Below are 19,252 nucleotides of genomic sequence, written 5' to 3' on the forward strand. Positions count from 1 at the left end.
ATGCCACACTGCCTGCCAATTTAGTGTGACAGTTTAATATTTTATATATGTTACAACACTTAGACCAAATTGGCCGTTGACTTTGTCATCATTCCTTCTTAATAAAGACATTAAACACTTTTAGGGGCAGGTAAAAAAAAAAAGTGATGTTTGATACTTCTTTGGATTTTATGTGAACACACACGAGTGAGGGAAGAATGGAGTGTGAGATCGACAGACAGATCGGTGCGGCGTCCGCAGTGATGCAGGCTCTTCATCCGTCTGTCGTGGTGAAAAAGGAGCTGAGCTGTAAGGCAAAGCTCTCAATTTACCAGTCAATCTATGTTCCTACCCTCATCTATGGTCATGAGCTATGGGTAGTGACCGAAGAACAAGAATACAAGTGGCTGAAATGAGTTTCCTCTGCAGGGTGTCTGGGCTTTCCCTTAAAGATAGGGTGAGGAGTTCAGTCATCTGGGAGGGGCTCAGAGTAGAGCCGCTGCTCCTCCGCATCGAGAGGAGTCAGATGAGGTGGCTTGAGCATCTGATCAGGATGCCTCCTGGACGCCTCCCTGGTGAGGTGTTCTGGGCACGTCCAACCGGGGAAGACCCAGGACACGCTGGAGGGACTATGTCTCCCTGCTGGCCTGGGAACACCTCGGGATTCTCCCGGAAGAGCTAGAAGAAGTGGCAGAGGAGAGGGAAGTCTGGGTATCTCTGCTCAAGCTGCTGCCCCCACGACCCGACCTCAGATAAGCGGAAGAGGATGGATAGATGGATGGATGGACACACGGCCAGTTTAGCAACAAAACTAAAGCTGCATGCAAGACTGAGGCACCTTACCAATCTCATTGCACACTTTAACAAATGCCATAGATTCATCCAACAATGAGACAAGCGCTCATTGGGGGGAAACTAATAAAATCTGTCACAGATTTCTTAGTGGGAAACAAGCAGCCACTTAGCATACTAGACAGCCCACTTTTCAAAAACATGGTGGGCTTAAAGTGGAGAAGGACAAACAAACTGTACAGTAATCCCTCGCTATATCGCGCTTCGCCTTTCGCAGCTTCACTCTATCGCGGATTTTATATGTAAGCATATTTAAATATATATCGCGGATTTTTTGCTGGTTCGCGGATTTCTGCGGACAATGGGTCTTTTAATTTCTGGTACATGCTTCCTCAGTTGGTTTGCCCAGTTGATTTCATACAAGGGACGCTATTGGCAGATGGCTGAGAAGTTACCCAACTTACTTTTCTCTCTCTCTCTCTTGCGCTGACTTTCTCTGATCCTGACGTAGGGGGTGTGAGCAGGGGGGCTGTTCGCACACCTAGACGATACGGACGCTCGTCTAAAAATGCTGAAAGATTATCTTCACGTTGCTACCTTCTGTGCAGCTGCTTCGTGAAGCGACATGCTGCACGGTGCTTCGGATACTTAAAAGCTCGAAGGGCACGTATTGATTTTTGATTGTTTGTTTTTCTCTGTCTCTCTCTCTCTGCTCCTGACGGAGGGGGTGTGAGCTGCCGCCTTCAACAGCTTTGTGCCGCCGGTGCTTCACATACTTAAAAGCCAAACAGCCCTATTGATTTGTTTGCTTTCCTCTCTTTTTCTGACATCTGCTCCTGACGCGCACTCCTTTGAAGAGGAAGATATGTTTGCATTCTTTTAATTGTGAGACGGAACTGTCATCTCTGTCTTGTCATGGAGCACTTTTGAAAAAGAGACAAATGTTTGTTTGCAGTGTTTGAATAACGTTCCTGTCTCTCTACAACCTCCTGTGTTTCTGCGCAAATCTGTGACCCAAGCATGACAATATAAAAATAACCATATAAACATATGGTTTCTACTTCGCGGATTTTCTTATTTCGCGGGTGGCTCTGGAACGCAACCCCCGCGATGGAGGAGGGATTACTGTAATTGCCTTTGCTTCAGTCTTGGCACATAGACTTGTCTTGCTCAACTGGAAGAATCCTAACCCACCTTTGTTAGGTTAGTGGGTAACTGATGTTACCTACTATATGAAATTGGAAAAAATCTAATTCTCACTTAGAGGATCTGTACAAAACTTTTTCAAAACCTGGCAGGGTCTGATCAGTAACATTTTAGAATAAGCATTTAAATTGAGGAAGCGGATTCTGTCCCCTCTTTTTTTTATTCTATTTATTTTTATTCAGTTATTTATTTACATATTTTTACTATTCTTAAAGTTTTACTCTGCTGGCCTAGCTCTCTTTCTCATGGGTGTTGGTTGATTTGTTTCGAACCTAGTTTTGTTAAACTTGAGTTGCTTGTATTGAATGCTATTTGATTTTAATAAAATCAATAAAATGTTAAAAAAACAAAAAAAAAATGGTATTAGAATTCACATCAGAATATAAGGAAGGTGCTCTACTGCTCCATACAGTACATGGCAAAGATTATCTTGTAGGAAGAGCCGAAGGCTATTGTGCTCTTAGAGCTTGAGAAGGCAGAGGGTATTCCTCTCCCTGCAGATGTGAGCAGTCCTCCTGCTGCTGGTGATTATGTGATGGCGACAGCACATACCATTCATTTAGATTCTGGGATGGAGTCCCACCAACCCCTATATTTGAGACAAGGATGTAAGGTAAACAGCAAGCGGACATCCTATTTATGTCACAGACAATGTGCATAATATTGTAAAGCACAGCTGTTACAGCATTGATGCGCTGGCTGTGTGGTGCATTGGCGGGTAATAATCGATGATCATTGGGTTAATTTCCCGATCATCAATTTGGGAAAAGGGCATTTATGCCAAGCATACTTTTTACCTTACCTTGCTTTGCTCTTTGCCTGTTATTCTAGTTGTAGTTCTAAATAGCTCACATGTAAATAATTACGCTGCTAATTTTATATTTGATTTATATACTGCATGTGACTTAAGAATTTCACAGCAATCTGTATGTGTGACATTAAACTTGAGCATGAACTTTAACCAGATGAAAGCTTTTATATGAAGCATGTCGAGCATTTATATCCATTTAGGGACACTCATAAACAAACTCAACTGGCCTCAAGTAAGTAACTAAGTATTTAATGCACAGTGTCACTAAATTAGTTAATCAACCTGTTAAGTGACCTCCTTTTGCATTGTGTTAATTAAAATGCTGAAAATTATCCTTCCATTCATTTTTCCATACCAACTCATCCATTCAGAGTCACAGGTGACTGAAGCCTTTGCCTATGTTATTAAATGCATGGCAGGAATCATTCCTGAGTATGGTGCCAGAACACTGGAAGGCATACTCTTACAAATACCCATTACTCACTCATGTCATGCTAATTTAGATAAGCTATTTAACATAACCTGCTCATCTATGGGATGTAAGTGGAAAAATTGGGAGTGGTCTCCCCTAGACTTTCTCATATATTGTACTCGGATATGGGAATGGATATTTGAGGAGTAAACCACATGAGAATGATTATATTTTTATATTATCTATATATATAATTCACTAAGCCACCAACAAGTAAGACACCCATGGCGCACGCAGGACGGAGCCACGCCCACCAACTCGGACACGACGCCTCAGAAAACATGGCATCATTTATGTTTGTCTGTGCTAGAGTCCACATGCACCTCTGAGCCATGTTGACTGTTCATAGAGGCATGTTTCTCGCGGATGTGAATCGCTGTATGCAGTGTGTAAAACAGTTTGTGAGGGGTATCCCATGGGATCCTTAAAACAATCCTTTAAAACTGAGGTTAAAACACAACTTTCAAAACCAATAAGCCCTGTGCCTCTGTTTCATTAGCGTCTCACCTGCTTCACCGATGCAGGCCCTGCAACAGTCGAGACGCTCTCTCAGCAGCTGACCTTCTCTGTGCCTGACTCCACTACTGTCAGTCGCCTGATTAAAAATGGCCTTTTGAAGGGGAGCTATGGACCCGCTATACCACAGGAACATATTGCTTTCAAGCCTGCTCTCGCTCACTCTAATGTACCGGCTTCCTCTCTCTCCTCACTCACTCGCACACTGCACAGGGGAGAAATGCCCGCAGCACGACTCCACCTGGAAACCGTTTCAGCCACACTTCCACGCCCACACACACACACACACACACATACAGATACAGGAGAGAGAGAGAGAGAGAGAGAGCGACACACACACACATACACACATACATACATACATACATACAGGTAGGTGCGTGCGCGCAAGAGAGAGCGCTGGGCGCATAAGAATAATAATACTTCATTACATTGATATACCGGTGTTTTCAGTATTCAAAGCGCTATCCACACAGGGAGGAACTGGGAAGCAAACACAAAATCTTCCACAGTCTCCTTAGTGCAAAGCAGCAACACTACCACTGTGCTACAAGGCACAGAAGGCAGATAAAGAATGCACCGGGCTCGATTTTGTTTTCACTTCTGTTTACAGGGATCGGGTCGTAGCGTGCATTATTGCAGTGTTACTTTTCTTGGTGGCTTATTACATTACGGATGTTTCACATGTTCATTTTTTTCCATGTGCTTAAAAGACATTAAAAAAGTGTTTCTCAACTGTGAGTCCGGAACAACTCAGTACACAAGCTATATTAAGCGTCAACAACGAAGACTCGCTACACCTTAATGAACAAGTGCTGAAACTTATCCCTACCGACGAAGTAACTTTCACCAGCGTGGCCTCCATCGACACAGACGATCCCGCTTTCAGTCACAGACAATTGTATGTTGCTCTGTCCAGAGGTCCATCTTTTCATTCACTCACAGTGGTATCCACAAACCCACCCCATTTGGACAACTGTGTCGTTCAGGAAGTGTTCACCCATCAATACATAATTATGCGGCGTATGCTAAGCCGCGGGTTGGCTAGTATACATTAAATAACCATCAACAACAAATGAATAATATATTGAGCAATTATTATAAAGGGGTGGCACAGTGGTAGCGCTGCTGCCTCACAGTAAGGAGACCCAGGTTTGCTTCCCGGGTCCTCCCTGCGTGGAGTTTGCATGTTCTCCCCGTGTCTGCGTAAATTTCCTCCCACAATCCAGAGACATGCAGGTTAGGTGGATTGACGATTCTAAATTGTCCCCAGTGTGTACTTGGTGTGTGTGTGTCCTAGGGTGGGTTGGCGACCTGCCCGGGATTGGTTACTGCCTTGCGCCCTGTGTTGGCTGGGATTGGCTCCAGCAGACCCCCGTGACCCTGTGTTCGGATTCAGCGGGTTAGAAAATGGATGGATGGATGGAAAGTTGAATAAATTGGACTCTGCGGCTGCATGAATAAAAAAGTACCAGTTCCGGTTTGTGGAAATAGCCCAAAAGTTGATAGAAATCTACATTTTGTACCTAATACTTTATATGCAAAATTTGGTTGATCTAAGTGAAAGTGTATTCAGGTTATTGTGTTCACACACACACAGACGGACATAATTTCAAAAATGATATTTTCGGACACAGGGAGGTCTAAAACATTGAGATTCATCAAAATCTCGAATCAGATTTTTGGATGATTACAATACTTTCCCTGTACTTCGTATATGAGAAAGTAAAAAGGATTACCCAGAGAAATACCCGTGTGAACATGGCAGGGGGTGAGTGTTCACAGTCGGCACAGACAGTACTGATCTGGTGGCTGCACTGCTAACTATCTAGTTGTGCTGCTGTTATTATTTGAGTCTTCTCTGCTCATTGCACACCTCTTTTCAGGGAGTGATCCGCATGAGTGGATCAAAGTGCTATTTGTTTAAAAGAATGGCTTGTACTAAACATGCAAATAGAAATCCAAATAGCTTGTCAATGACACAAGCTGAAAATTCAAACATAAATAACACTGATGATTAAGCAATACTGAAGAAGAGACTGCCTGTCACATTCCTGAATCTTGGCACTAAAATTTGATACTATTGACTGCCAGTTACAGACATGGACAAATTTGTTGGTACCTCCTCCACAAAAAAATAAAATCCCACAATTGTCTCTAAAATAACTTGAAACTGAAAAAATGTAATTGGCACCCATCATTTTTATTCTATATTTAACAAGACCAGACTTTGCTTTAGAGTTTTGTCTCCACAGAATATTTCAAATGATTAAACAAATGAAAATGACACAGATAAAAGTGATGGAACCCTATCCTTAACCTGATATTTTGTTGCACAACCTATAGAGGCAATCACTGCCAACTAGTACTGTACTTTGCAATGAGATTTCTGCACCTGTCCACAGGCAGTTCGGCCCACTCTACCTGAACAAACTGCTCCAGCTATATCTAGTTTGAAGGGGGTCTTCTCCAGACTGCATGTTTCATTTTTTCCATATTTGTTCAATAGGATTCAAAATCAGGGCTCCTAGAAAGTCACTTCAGAATAGTCCAATGTTTTGTTCTTTGCCATTCTTGGCTACTTTTAGCCATCTGTTTTGGCTCATTATCCTGTTGGAAGGTCCATGACCATGAGACTAAGACAGAACTTATTGATACTGGGCAGTACGTTTTGCTCCAGAATGTCTTGATAATTCATGAAATTTCATATTTGCCTGTGCAGACTCAAGGCACTCTGTGTCAGACACAGCAAATGAACCCCAAAACATAACTGAGGCTCTTCCATGTCATGTTATGGCCGTCTGGAAAAATGAAGGGGGACCGGGGACGGCCCTTGTGCGTCTCTGCCGTGAAATAAATCCTCTGTTAATAGAAATAAGGAATGAAACCGCCAAAAGGAGAGGTCAGTTCTGAAAGTTCCTTACAGCATAATTTTGAGAACTGCCAAAAAGAAGACATTATTTTCGAAAGTTAGTTACAGGGCACGGCGCGAAATGAAACATACTTAATGTTTGTAAGTACAGTGTAAAAGATGAGCATTGGAAATTTGGGCTTCTTACGTATATTCGAAGTCGCAGAAATTGTGAGGATGGTTTTCCCCTATCTATATATACAGTTTAGGGTGTACACCCATTCCCCCCTCCCCCTTGGGTGTTGCAATAAGACATGAAACATCCCTAACTTTTGTAAGTACACTGCAAGGAATGAGCATGCGAAATTTCAGCTTCCCACCTATATGGAAAGTGGGAGAATTAGTGATGAGTCAGTGAGGGCTTTACCTTTTAAATGTATAGGTATGTTCATAACTAAATTACAACCAAGAGAGAATCGTAAATTACTGATAAATAGTCAGACTGCTGTACAGTGTGGTTTATAATGAAAGAAGATTATAGAATAAATCTGGACCATTTTTAGATTCAGTCTGACCATGCTTTTTGGTATTTAATACTTGTTCTCTAAAATATCTACTGCTGTGCTGCTGTTCGTGGTAAACTGTAACTCCAAAAGGCAACCTTGAGGTTCCCTTCACTAGATGTTCTCTCCTGCTATTAGCCATTGCTTTTATTTACTTATTGAATTGACTTTTTTTTCTCTCTCAAAATAAGTCACTCTGAAGCCCAGTTCAGGATACTCACTACAAGAACTCCTCACGCGTAATATTAAACCATTTAGAAAAACTGATCTTGCCAAAGCAACTTGACAGCTATGTGGTTTCTAGCTTGGCTTCAATTTCAAGTCCCAACCAACAAACACCTAATTCAATGTTCTCTTATTACAGGTGACACTGCTACCCAAAGCTGTTTCTGTTGACTTTGAAGTTTTGGCTGTAGATATCGGTCAAGTCACTACATATCTTGACTGCAATAACACCAATGTGTCCAGGTATGCAAGGCTGTGTTCTACCTTTTCTTTTTATTGTGTCAGAAAATAGGCATACTACTAGCACAGAGTTATCTGGTACACACAGCTCTTTAAACATGGCAGCAAGCCTTTTTTGTTTTCAATTTTACAGTATAATTGTGACTTGGATTGTAGGAGCATCAGAATTCACGTGGTAAAACTGGCCATGTTTTAAGTAATAATAAAAATCCATATTGTTTATCTGGTACAGGCAACTATAGAATGTGTACCACAAGATAGCAACCAACCCTAGATTTAACAGAAATATGAAAGATCTGTAGCATCTGTTTATCCTTAATGAAAACCTGCTCCAGAGTGCTCTGGAATTCAAATTGGGCTGAAAGTCCACCTTCCAACAGGATAGTAACCCTAAGCACAAAGCAAAGACAACATAGGAGTGACTTAAGGGACGACTCTCTGAATGTCCTTGAGAAGCCCAGCCAGAGCCAAAACTTGAACCCAATTGAACATTTCTGGAGGAATCCGATAACGGCTGTCTGCCACTGATCTCTAGCCAACCTGACAGAGCATGAAAAGATATGCAGAGAAAAATGGCAAATATCTGCAAATCCAGGTGTGTAAAGCCTTTCACGTCATACCCAAGAAGATTCCAGGTGGTAAATCACTGACAGAGGTGCTTCAATGAAGTACTGAGTAAAACATATGAATACTTGTGTCAATGTGAGATTATTATTACTTTTTTTTTTTTTAAAGAAGTTGGCAAAAATTTCTAAAATCCTGTCATTCTGGGGTATCAAGTGCTCCTTAATGAGGGAAACAATTAATTAAAATGATGTTAGTACAAGCCTGCAGCATAATAAAATCTGAAAACATTGAAGGAGTAAAACTACTTTCTGAATAAACCAGTATATTAAAACTCCATTCATTCTTCTTCAGCCTGTTAAATTTAATTTCATGGTTAAAGGGGCTGGAGCCTATCCTGGCAGCATGGCAATATGGTAGTAGCCAACCCCATGTAAACCTATATTGTAATACGGTGCTATATTGCGCCAAACCCGTCACAGACCGATGCAAAGGCACGTGTAACATAAACAAACTTTCTTTATTTCTCTTCAGCCGTGGGGCATGCCTTCCCCGTGTCCCACAGGCCCAACACAGTCCCACAAGCACTTAATGCAGCAAACACAAATACAGTAATCCCTCGCTACTTCGCTACTTCCTCTGATGAAGACCCCTGATAGGGGTTGAAAGCTCAGGAATAAAAGAAACTACTTTATGATACGTGATTCGTTTTTTTCTTCCTTCGTGGATCTCCAGCTGCATATATATATACGTGATTCGTTTTTTTCTTCCTTCGTGGATCTCCAGCTGCATATATATATATATATATATATATATATATATATATATATATATATATATATATATATATATATATATACATTATACATATATAATATAATATATATATTTAACTAGGAGTCTCTGCCCCCTGCTCGCTTTGCTCGCCCACCCCCGGGTTTGGTTTACCAGATAAACAATTTAAAGAGATTTTTATTTTCATGGGAATTGTTACATATGCATTATTTTCACTTTTAATTTAAAACTTTTGTAAAAATAATATTTGGAATTAACTTTTCTTCAAGATCGTATTGAATTTTTATTCCGTGTTTGGACTTGCATCATGACAACGCAACGTATAACTGCCTGTGAGTGAATATTGTTTCTTAATAATAATAAATAATAATAATAATAAATAAAACGACTTTCTCAAATGTTTGTCCATGCTCTTTCTTCTTCACTTAGTTGTTGACGTGTCATTTGGAACATATAAAATTATTGTCCTGATAAAATTTATAAGAACGGAGAGCGCAGGAAGTGTGTCTGACAAAAGCATTCACACAACTGTGGTTAAATGACTGTGGTCTTGTTTGAAAATAGTTGTAAGTAGGGCGTGACTTGATAGAATCTCATGTTAAAAGTCTCCGTCTCACGGGACTTCATACCGCGCCAACATTTTTGGAATCTTTTAATTCTCGCTGGCAACACAAATTAAACGATCTACAGGTTTCCAACTTAAAGTTTAAATCTGAACGATATATTCGATCTTTTTTCGCTGTTCTGTTATTTCACTGAGTAATAATTTCCGTTTGTTTGTGCTAATGCGATCTTTACTATCCTTTTTTGAGACTTTGGAATTTTCGTACTTCCATTATCTCTAACCTGCTGTGCGTGTGTACCACGCAACATTTTTGAATTCTTTACGACGTTCTACTTTGTCATCTACTCTTTGTCCTTTATTTCCAGCTCCAGGTGTGGTTAAATCTCTTTCTCACGGGATGTATTATGCTGCTCACGTTGTGAAGGGGGGCTTAATGGTCGGATCAGCTGGTGGCGAGCTGCATGTTCTGCTTGCTGCGCGCTGCATGTCGATCATTTAACAGCCTGAACAACAGCTGTCCTTTTGCCACTTCGTGTCTCTGTCACTTGCCTTGTGAAGTGGAGGGGTGAGAGGGGGTGCTGAACGCACGCTAAGGTAGATGCAGTCGGATCATCTGATAACTTGCTGCTGCGTGTTCTGCTTGTCGCGCTGCGCGTCGATCATTTAAAAGCCTGTACAACAGCTGTCCTTTTGTGTCACGGGACGTCTAAGTGTCTTCTGAGAAGATCACATCTCTTCTCCCTAGTTTTTTTCATAATAGAGGGATATGAAGAGTGTTTGTAAAGAATGTTCTCAATGATAGTCTGAAATCCAGTGATGCTTCCTGTATTATATACTGTATGTTGTTGCTAGAATCAGCTACGGCCCCATGTGAACCTAAACTGCAAAACTGGACTTGGAAAAAATAATTTAAAGATATTCATAATACTAAAACTGGTAATCCTAATATGTAAGCGGGTATTATTACCATTGAAAACTATTTAGGGTGTTTTTAAAATCCATCCAGAAGAAAATTCTATTCAGCATTTCAAAGAGAAAGCAAGTTTATATCTGAGAGGCCCATCAGAAGTTGTGAATAACTTCAGGTGTACTTTGAGCAGTGGGACCTCATGCCTTCATTTTTAAGTAAGTAAAGAGAGACCCTGGTTCACAGGTAAACAGATCTGCTAAGAAATTTACCCCAGTTTATTATTTGACATATCCAAATTTTTTCCTTTGTGGAGGATAAAATAATTATTCTATTTTTAGGTTATGTCAGATACTCTCAGGGAAAATTTTTGCTTTAATCGTTAGGTTGAGAAAGTATTGGAATATTTGCACTGAAAGTTATAAGATTTTTTTTTATTTCAGCCCTAGTGCCAGGCTTCGATTTTTGGTGGTGCACAGTTCAGTCCTTTCTATTATCAATCAAGTAATTGGCTGGATTTACTTTGTGGCCTGGTCGGTGTCATTCTACCCTCAAGTGTATGAAAACTGGAAAAGAAAAAGGTAAAATAAGTCCTCTTGTGTGCTTGCTTATATGCCTATTAGATCCTAACCTAATTTTTTCCTCTTTTTCATTGTAGTGTGGTTGGCTTGAATTTGGACTATGTGGCCTTAAACCTCACTGGCTTTATTGCTTACAGTGTCTTTAATGTTGGTCTTTTCTGGGTTGACTATATTAAGGTAAGCATTTTAATTTTTTGTGGTTGAAGTTCATTACATTGACTCCTGAAAAGTTCTCTCGGCTAAGAGGGATCTACAACATTGAAATATTTAGTCACTTAAAGTGAAAATGCTATAACTATTCTTCATTTTTTTGGTGATAGATGCATGTTCATTTATCAGTAATTTTGCAATAAAATTAGTATAGTGTTTCCTAGATTCAGACATTTTGTTTACACTTGCATACTGGAGTGAAATATGCCATCATAAATATTTTCATCTCCTGAAAGTTAATGCAAAGCACATGAAGCACCATGTTAGATCATTAAAACCTGAAAGAAATCCTATTGTTACTTTAAATATAGAGAGTGTTCTCATAGTGAGATCAGAGTGAGTGAGTGGTGGGTATGTCATTATTCTTATCCTATTCCTTACCAACATTAAAGGGGTCATAACCAGCATGAGTATAGATGAACCTAGTGGATTTAATAAAAGCATATGAAGGACCACATCTTTGTTACATATCTCATAGTCCCACGGTGCAACCAAAGTGATATTCAGGGGAAAAAAATGTTTGAATGATTCATAAGTGTGCCAACCAGCAATGTCTCAACATCAATAAATTCAAGATTAAAGCAATCATTGTGATTACATTTCTTAAGAGTCCAATCAGCAAAGTCAAGGGAGACCAAAAGATTGCAATACAAAGGTGATAAGATCATAGGGTGCTTTTTTTTTGTTGTTGTTGTTTTTTTTTACATCTTTGAATTGTTTCAATGAGCAAACAACTCTTGTCTTGTCTTAAGCTGAAATCAAACAAAACAAATTACCAGGACCAGATAATATTTATCCTCGAGTTCTTAAGGTGGCTAGTGAGTACAGATATAAACCCTTGACACATATTTTTAGGAAGTCACTGCACACTGGAGAGATTCTGAAGGACTAGAGAATGGCAAATATCATCCCATTATATAAAAAGGGTGACAGGACAGATCCACGCAACTATAGGCCAGTAAGCTTAACATGCATCACAGGAAAATTTATGGAAGGAATTATTAAGGATAAGATTGAGCAACACCTGGCAAGGACAGGAGTTTAACTGAACAGTCAGCATGGGGTCAGAAGAGGGAGGTCGTGTTTTACTAACATGCTGGAATTCTACAGTATGAGGAATCAATACAAGAATACGGTCAAAATGGAGCAGATGAGATTATTCATCTTGACTTTCAGAAAGCATTTGATAAGGTGCCACATGAGAGTTTGGGCATCAAGTTAAAAGAAGTGGGAGTTCAGGGTGATGTTTTTAGACGGGTGCAGAATTGGCTCAGACACAGGAAGCAGAGGGTGATGGTGCGAGAAACCTCATCAGATTTGGGTGATCTTAAGAGTGGTGTCCAGCAGGGGTCAGTGATAGGCCCGCTGCTATTTTTAATATATATAAATGATTTATATAGGAATATAAGTAACAAGCTGGTTAAGTTTGCAGTTTGATACCAAGATAGGTGGATTAGCAGATCATTTTGAATCTGTTATATCATTACAGAAGGACTTGGACAGCATACAGGCTTGGGCAGATTTGTGGCAGATGAAATTTAATGTCAGTAAATGTAAAGAATTAAATGTATGTAGATAGTAAAAACATGAGGTTTGAATACACAATGGGCAGTCAGAAAATTGAGAGAACACCTATTGAGAAGAATTTAGGAGTCGTAGTGGACTCTAAGCTATCGACTGCCAGACAGTGTTCAGAAGCCATTAAGAAGGATAACAGAATGTCAGGTTATATAGCGCCTTGATGTGTGGAGTACAAGTCACAGGAGGTTCAGCTCAAGCTTTATAACACACTGGTGAAGCCTCATCTGGAGTCCTGCTTGCAGTTTGGGTCTCCAGGCTAGAAAAAGGACACAGCAGCACTAGAAAAGGTCCAGAGAAGAGCAACAGGGCTGAGTCCAGGGCTACAGGGGATGAGTTATGAGGAAAGATTAAAAGAGCTGAGCCCTTGGGATTAATAAAGTTTATCTATCTATCTATCTATCTATCTATCTATCTATCTATCTATCTATCTATCTATCTATCTATCTATCTATCTATCTATCTATCTATCTATCTATCTATCTATCTATCTATCTATCTATCTATCTATCTATCATATAGTGCCTTTCACTCTATCTATCTATCTATCTATCTATCTATCTATCTATCTATCTATCTATCTATCTATCTATCTATCTATCTATCTATCTATCTATCTATCTATCTATCTATCTATCTATCTATCTATCTATCTATCTATCTATCTATCTATCTATCTATCTATCTATCTATCTATCTATCTATCTATCTATCTATCTATCTATCTATCTATCTATCCAGTTTAAGCAAAAGAATGTTAAGAGGTGACATGACTGTAGTGTTTATAATTATGAAGGGTATTAGTCCAGTGGATTAAGACTGTTATTTTAAAATGAGTTCATCAACAACACAGTTGGAAACTTGTTAAGGTAAATTTCGTACAAACATTAGGAAGTTTTTCTTAACAGAAAGAACAATAGACACTTGGAATAAGCGACAGTATAAGTGTGGTAGACAGTAGGACTTTAGGGACTTTCAAAACTCAACTTGATGTTTTTTGGAAGAAATAAGTGGATAGGACTCGCAAGCTTTGTTGGGCTGAATGGCCTGTTCTCGTCTAGAATGTTCTAATGTTCTTAAAACTATAAACAACAACACTGAATCTGTTTTTCTGAATGATTCACATCATCCAAGCTGTCATGAGAAAGCTAGTGTCATGTAACCCCTTTTTAAAATTATATTATCTATATCTATATAAATATATATATACTATATAATGCTAAGGGTTATGTCTGTCAGTCACACAATTTCTCATGAACCACCTGGGCTAGAATCTTAATCTTAGTCATAATCAAAAGCTTATGATGTGATACATGCTGGTGAAGCAAAACATGTGCTCAACGGCAACCTCTGAGAAGTTATCCGAGTACGTATCACTCTTATGGTAGACTGCAAAAGCAACCTGATTGAGAAGGTTACATGGCAGGAGGAAAAATAAAGACCAGCAAGATCTGCTGAGCATGAGGCAAATTGCAGAAGCTGATTACATGATAGAAAGAAGAAGAATTACATCGGTGGCTTTCACTGCATATCAGTTACATACAGCGTGGCAAATCGCTTGTACTCATAAACTGCTAGGGCTGGAACCTTGATCTTGAAGAGTCCGGAGATCTGGGTGTTTCCTAGTATAATAGAGTAATAATTAAAATGTTCTTCATGGTTGTCTGTCGTAAAACAAACTCTAATGTGTATTTATTTGCATGTGTATAAAGTAATAATTTGCCTAGCTGTCATTTTAGGAAACCCCCAGTTTGCAAGTATTTATATTTCATAAGAGAAATTCACAAATAAAATTTACTCTTACTTTAATAACCTACGAACTGGGTGATGATAATAAGTTTTCGTCTCATTTTTACTTTGCGCCCTCCCCCACCATAACCTATTGTCTATGGGGGAGGAGAGAAAACTTTAGATTCTTCAAAAATTTCGATCTTCGGTTTTCGACAGATCTTGACGTTTTAGGAAAAAGATTTATGTCTGTTGATTAGTGTGTTTCGTTTGTCAGTTTCTTAAGGACAGTCTAGAGCTAAAACGGCTGAACGGAAAAACACCATACTCGAAACTTAAGCCTGCGTGACAATGTGGTGATTAGTTTTTGAACCAAATCGTGCAAGAGAAAGAGGCACTCTAGAGAAACCCTCAAATTAATGTTTGATAATATCTTGAGAATTATGGTAAATACTGTAATTCTGCAATGAATTATAAATTCTTCTCATCAGTTGCTATCATAATGACCTATTTTATGATAAGAAAGATCCACATCAGAGCTGTAAATAATTACTGAAATGTTATAGAATAGTTTGGGAAACTTGGTTCCAAGGGCACAAAGCCTGCTGACACTCATGTCCGAATTTTTTTTTATTTTTGAGATCTAAAATGGATACGTTTTTTCACTTCAGCAGCATGCAAAACGGCACACTGCCACATCAGTTTAGGCCACACGTGGCAGAGTTTGCCCCTTTCATTAATGTTTTTGCTCTGAATTTTAATATATTTAAAATGTGACTATGATTTTTTTTAAAAAAGGAATTACTGTAATTTCCTTTTATTTCATTCTGTCCAGTTCTGCTGTTACTCATCTCCTGCTGGTTTCAGAAGTCGGCAGCTAAGATGTTAATGAAGACTAACAAAAGAGCCCACAATATATGAGGGACGTTCAAAAAGTTTCCTCACTTTTTTTTAACTCTATTAAGAATTTCAGAAACAAATGACATCACTTTTCTGCATAGTCACCTTCCTTTGCAATACAATTTTCCCAGCGTCGTACCAACTTTTTAATGCCATCAGCAAAAAATGTTTTTGGTTGAGCGCATAGCCACTGAAGCACCGCTGCTTTTACATCAGGGTTCTTTCTTCATTCCTCGTGATCATGGCTGTAGCTGAACATCCAGAGCGCTCTGCGTCCGTCAAACTAGTACGGCCATTTTCAGACATTTCAATCCACTCACAGACGACTCAACGAGAGAGAACTTTATCCCCATATTGAGCACAAATTGTGCTGTGTCTCTTTGGTGCAATTTATAAATTTCTCTGCCATCTTCAGCACAGGGTGACAACTCAAATAATAAATTGCAAGGGAAGCCTGCTTTGCCAGACAGAACTAGTCACATGACACTCTCGGACACAACCAATTACTACTACTCCCGCCTTCACCGTTTCCAACGAAACCTTTTAAACGTCTCTCGTACCATTCCAAGTTTTTTTTCCCCCACTGGCTGACAATTATTTTTGAAACCTACTTTATAATTTTCCTGCTTTAATATTTTTGCATGTTTTGTATCAAACTACATACCTTAAGTTGCTGGAGTCCTAAAATAGAGAGAGCACCGTGATAAAATGAACACTTGATTTACTACTAAAGGTAAAAGGGACCTTCTCTTGTTTTCCTTCCTTCCTTCCTTCCTTCCTTCCTTCCTTCCTTCCTTCCTTCCTTCCTTCCTTCCTTCCTTCCTTTGCTTCATTACCTTCCTTTGCTTCATTTCCTTTTGTATTGCTAATAATTTATTATTTTGGTAAACAGTTTCTAATTTTTGATTATGTATCCTATACAAATAGGAGGAATTTCTGAAAAAGTATCCAAATGGTGTGAATCCTGTGGCAGCCAATGACGTTTTCTTCAGCCTTCATGCAGTTACCTTGGTTTTGGTTATCATCCTTCAAGCGTGTATCTATGAGGCAAGTTTCCCTACCAAAGGGCCTTTGTGTCCTTGACTTGAAATGCCGGCAGTGTGTCTGACAAGTTTAACAAGATTTCTCTGTAACTCCCGTAACTCTACTTTTTAGCTTAGACAACCTGCTAATCTGGAATGCACATTAAAATCACGAGAATAGTGTACTTTTTTTTTCATTCTGTTTTTTTGTACACCCCTTCTCAAATGCAGGCAAACCACAAGCCAAAAAAAGTGAAAATATTAATATTAAGAAATATAAAGCAAATGCTCTTCTGGCACAAGAATACTGGATATACAACATCCAAAATATGTAAGCTATGTTCAGATACATTAGAAAATATACGTTCCATCCATCCATCCATTTTCTAACCCGCTGAATCCGAACACAGGGTCACGGGGGTCTGCTGGAGCCAATCCCAGCCAACACAGGGCACAAGGCAGGAAACAATCCTGGGCAGGGTGCCAACCCACCGCAAAAATATACGTTTTATGTTGCAATTAGCTTATAATACGGAAAACACCTACTACGGCTAACATGTCGCTCAGTCTGACTGTTTTGCCATCAGAATCTAATTTGCCGTGAGAAGCGGCTGTCAGAAGGGTAAAAGAGGAAAATACTGTTTAAAAAATATACATGTGGAAATAACCTCTCTCATGGTAAATTTGAAATGGTAAACTAATCTGCAGTTAAAACTTCACAGAATGTTTCTCTGTGTTATGAGAGATGAGTTTTAAAATTCATCAGTGTGTTTCAATGGGCGATTTTGAAATTTCAAAAATGTAAACCGCATGCTTATTTGCGATTATTTCTATAAAAAAAAAAAATGCAACTCCGCAGACAAATTTCTTTGAACAGTTAGTGTGCCAAATTTCAACAAACCTTGTCCATTAAAAGCTAAGATTTGTTTATACAGACCGACATGACAACCACAGTAGGTGCTTTTCACATTATAAGCTGACATAAATATATTTTATAATATATCTGAGCATATCTTAAATATTTTGGATATTTTGCATATCCAGTATTCTTGAGCCAGGAAATATATATAGAAGCGAAGGTTTATGATACGGTTTGCATATTTGTAGTTGGAGATCCACAAAAGGAGAGAATGAATCACGTATCATAAAGTAGTTTTTATTCCTGAGCTTTCAGCTCCTGCCAGGAGCCGTCATCAGAGGATAATGATTAGACTTACAAGAATCAAAGGCAATATATAGCAAAATTAGGTTTGGTCGTACAGTTTTATTTACCAATGTCTGTATATCTGTCTGCTTTTCAAGAGAGAACTACTTCACAGATTAAGATCGGGTTTTTTCTATAATTTGCTTCAACATTCTGGTTGATTTTGCGACTTCTTTCATCGCGCTAAGAATCAGAGTTTGCTTGCAGGAGCAATATATTTGCACTAATCCAAGGCAGAGGTTGCAGGCCGAGGGGAGTGAGAAGCATGACGTCAGGAGTGGGGAGCCTGGCAGGGCCCTCCTCCCTGTCCTGTTTCACTACTACGCAGGCAGAGCCGTGTCAGACGGCTAGTTATCAATATTTTCACTTGTTTGCTTGCTGTTTGCCTACATTTGATTCATACAGGTGAAAACGTGACACTTGAAAACATGGCTCTTCAATAAAAATAGGATTGTCAACATGCATAACCAAACAGAAAGTAGAATGACACACAGTTCACATACAAAAAAACAGACATAAATCGTGATTGGTCAAATACATTTAAAAAAAAAAAAACAGCTGGTGACTACATATTAGGCATGCAGGACTCGACCAGATAATGATTAATCTTATATGTTAAATGCAGTCATTTGTTACTTTTTCTTCCTTTTTATAGTACACAGCCGGTGGAGCACTGATTGGTATCGCCGGACCTAATTAGGTACTTCGTAGCACTGGACTCTAGTTGAGTGCTGTTGACAGGAACCGTTCGACAGTCAATGAATAACATACAGGACTTCTGGTTACAGCAAAAATGTTATACAGATGACCAAAATGTTTTTCTTTCATTACCTCTTTGTTTTAAGCATTGGGTGTCAAATGAGGAGGCCACATAAAACACTAACTGTGTGATGAATGTGTTTAGGATGAGGTGGCTAAACAACCACTGCTGAAATTGAAAAGGATGTTAAAAATTTTGACTTTGAAGCCATAGCAACAGAAAAATCAGTGCTCTATAAAAACATTCAAATGCTGGATGAAGAAATGCAAATTAACTTGTATCCCATTTGATCCAACATCAAAGAGATTTGTAAAAACTTCCGCAAGTCTTAACTAAGTTGGATATCGATAGATAGATAGATAGATAGATAGATAGATAGATAGATAGATAGATAGATAGATAGATAGATAGATAGATAGATAGATAGATAGATAGATAGATAGATAGATAGATAGATAGATACTTTATTAATCCCAAGGGGAAATTCACATTCTCCAGCAGCAGCATACTGATACAAAAAACAATATTAAATTAAAGATTGATAATAATGCAGGTAAAAACAGACAATAACTTTTTATAAAGTTAACGTTTACCCCCCGGGTGGAATTGAAGAGTCGCATAGTGTGGGGGAGGAACGATCTCCTCAGTCTGACAGTGGAGCAGGACAGTGACAGCAGTCTGTCGCTGAAGCTGCTCCTCTGTCTGGAGATGACACTGTTTAGTGGATGCAGTGGATTCTCCATAATTGATAGGAGTCTGCTCAGCACCCGTTGCTCTGCCACG

General features: G+C 39.1%; 2 protein-coding genes across 2 annotated transcripts in view; both read left to right on the plus strand.

The window, feature by feature from the left end:
- Positions 1 to 19,252, plus strand: part of LOC127529870 (uncharacterized) — a 64,360-nt gene that overhangs the window by 27,605 nt on the left and 17,503 nt on the right. The window lies entirely within an intron of this gene.
- The window catches only part of ctns (cystinosin, lysosomal cystine transporter), a 48,220-nt gene that overhangs the window by 16,263 nt on the left and 12,705 nt on the right, over positions 1 to 19,252 (plus strand). Inside the window, exons 5-8 of the mRNA XM_051935017.1 lie at positions 7,555 to 7,658; positions 10,930 to 11,067; positions 11,145 to 11,244; positions 16,411 to 16,534. Of these exons, the coding sequence (XP_051790977.1) occupies positions 7,555 to 7,658; positions 10,930 to 11,067; positions 11,145 to 11,244; positions 16,411 to 16,534 (466 nt within the window). The remainder of the gene's footprint in view (positions 1 to 7,554; positions 7,659 to 10,929; positions 11,068 to 11,144; positions 11,245 to 16,410; positions 16,535 to 19,252) is intronic.

The sequence above is a fragment of the Erpetoichthys calabaricus genome, chromosome 12, assembly GCF_900747795.2.
Source record: "Erpetoichthys calabaricus chromosome 12, fErpCal1.3, whole genome shotgun sequence".
Classification (NCBI taxonomy): domain Eukaryota; kingdom Metazoa; phylum Chordata; class Cladistia; order Polypteriformes; family Polypteridae; genus Erpetoichthys; species Erpetoichthys calabaricus.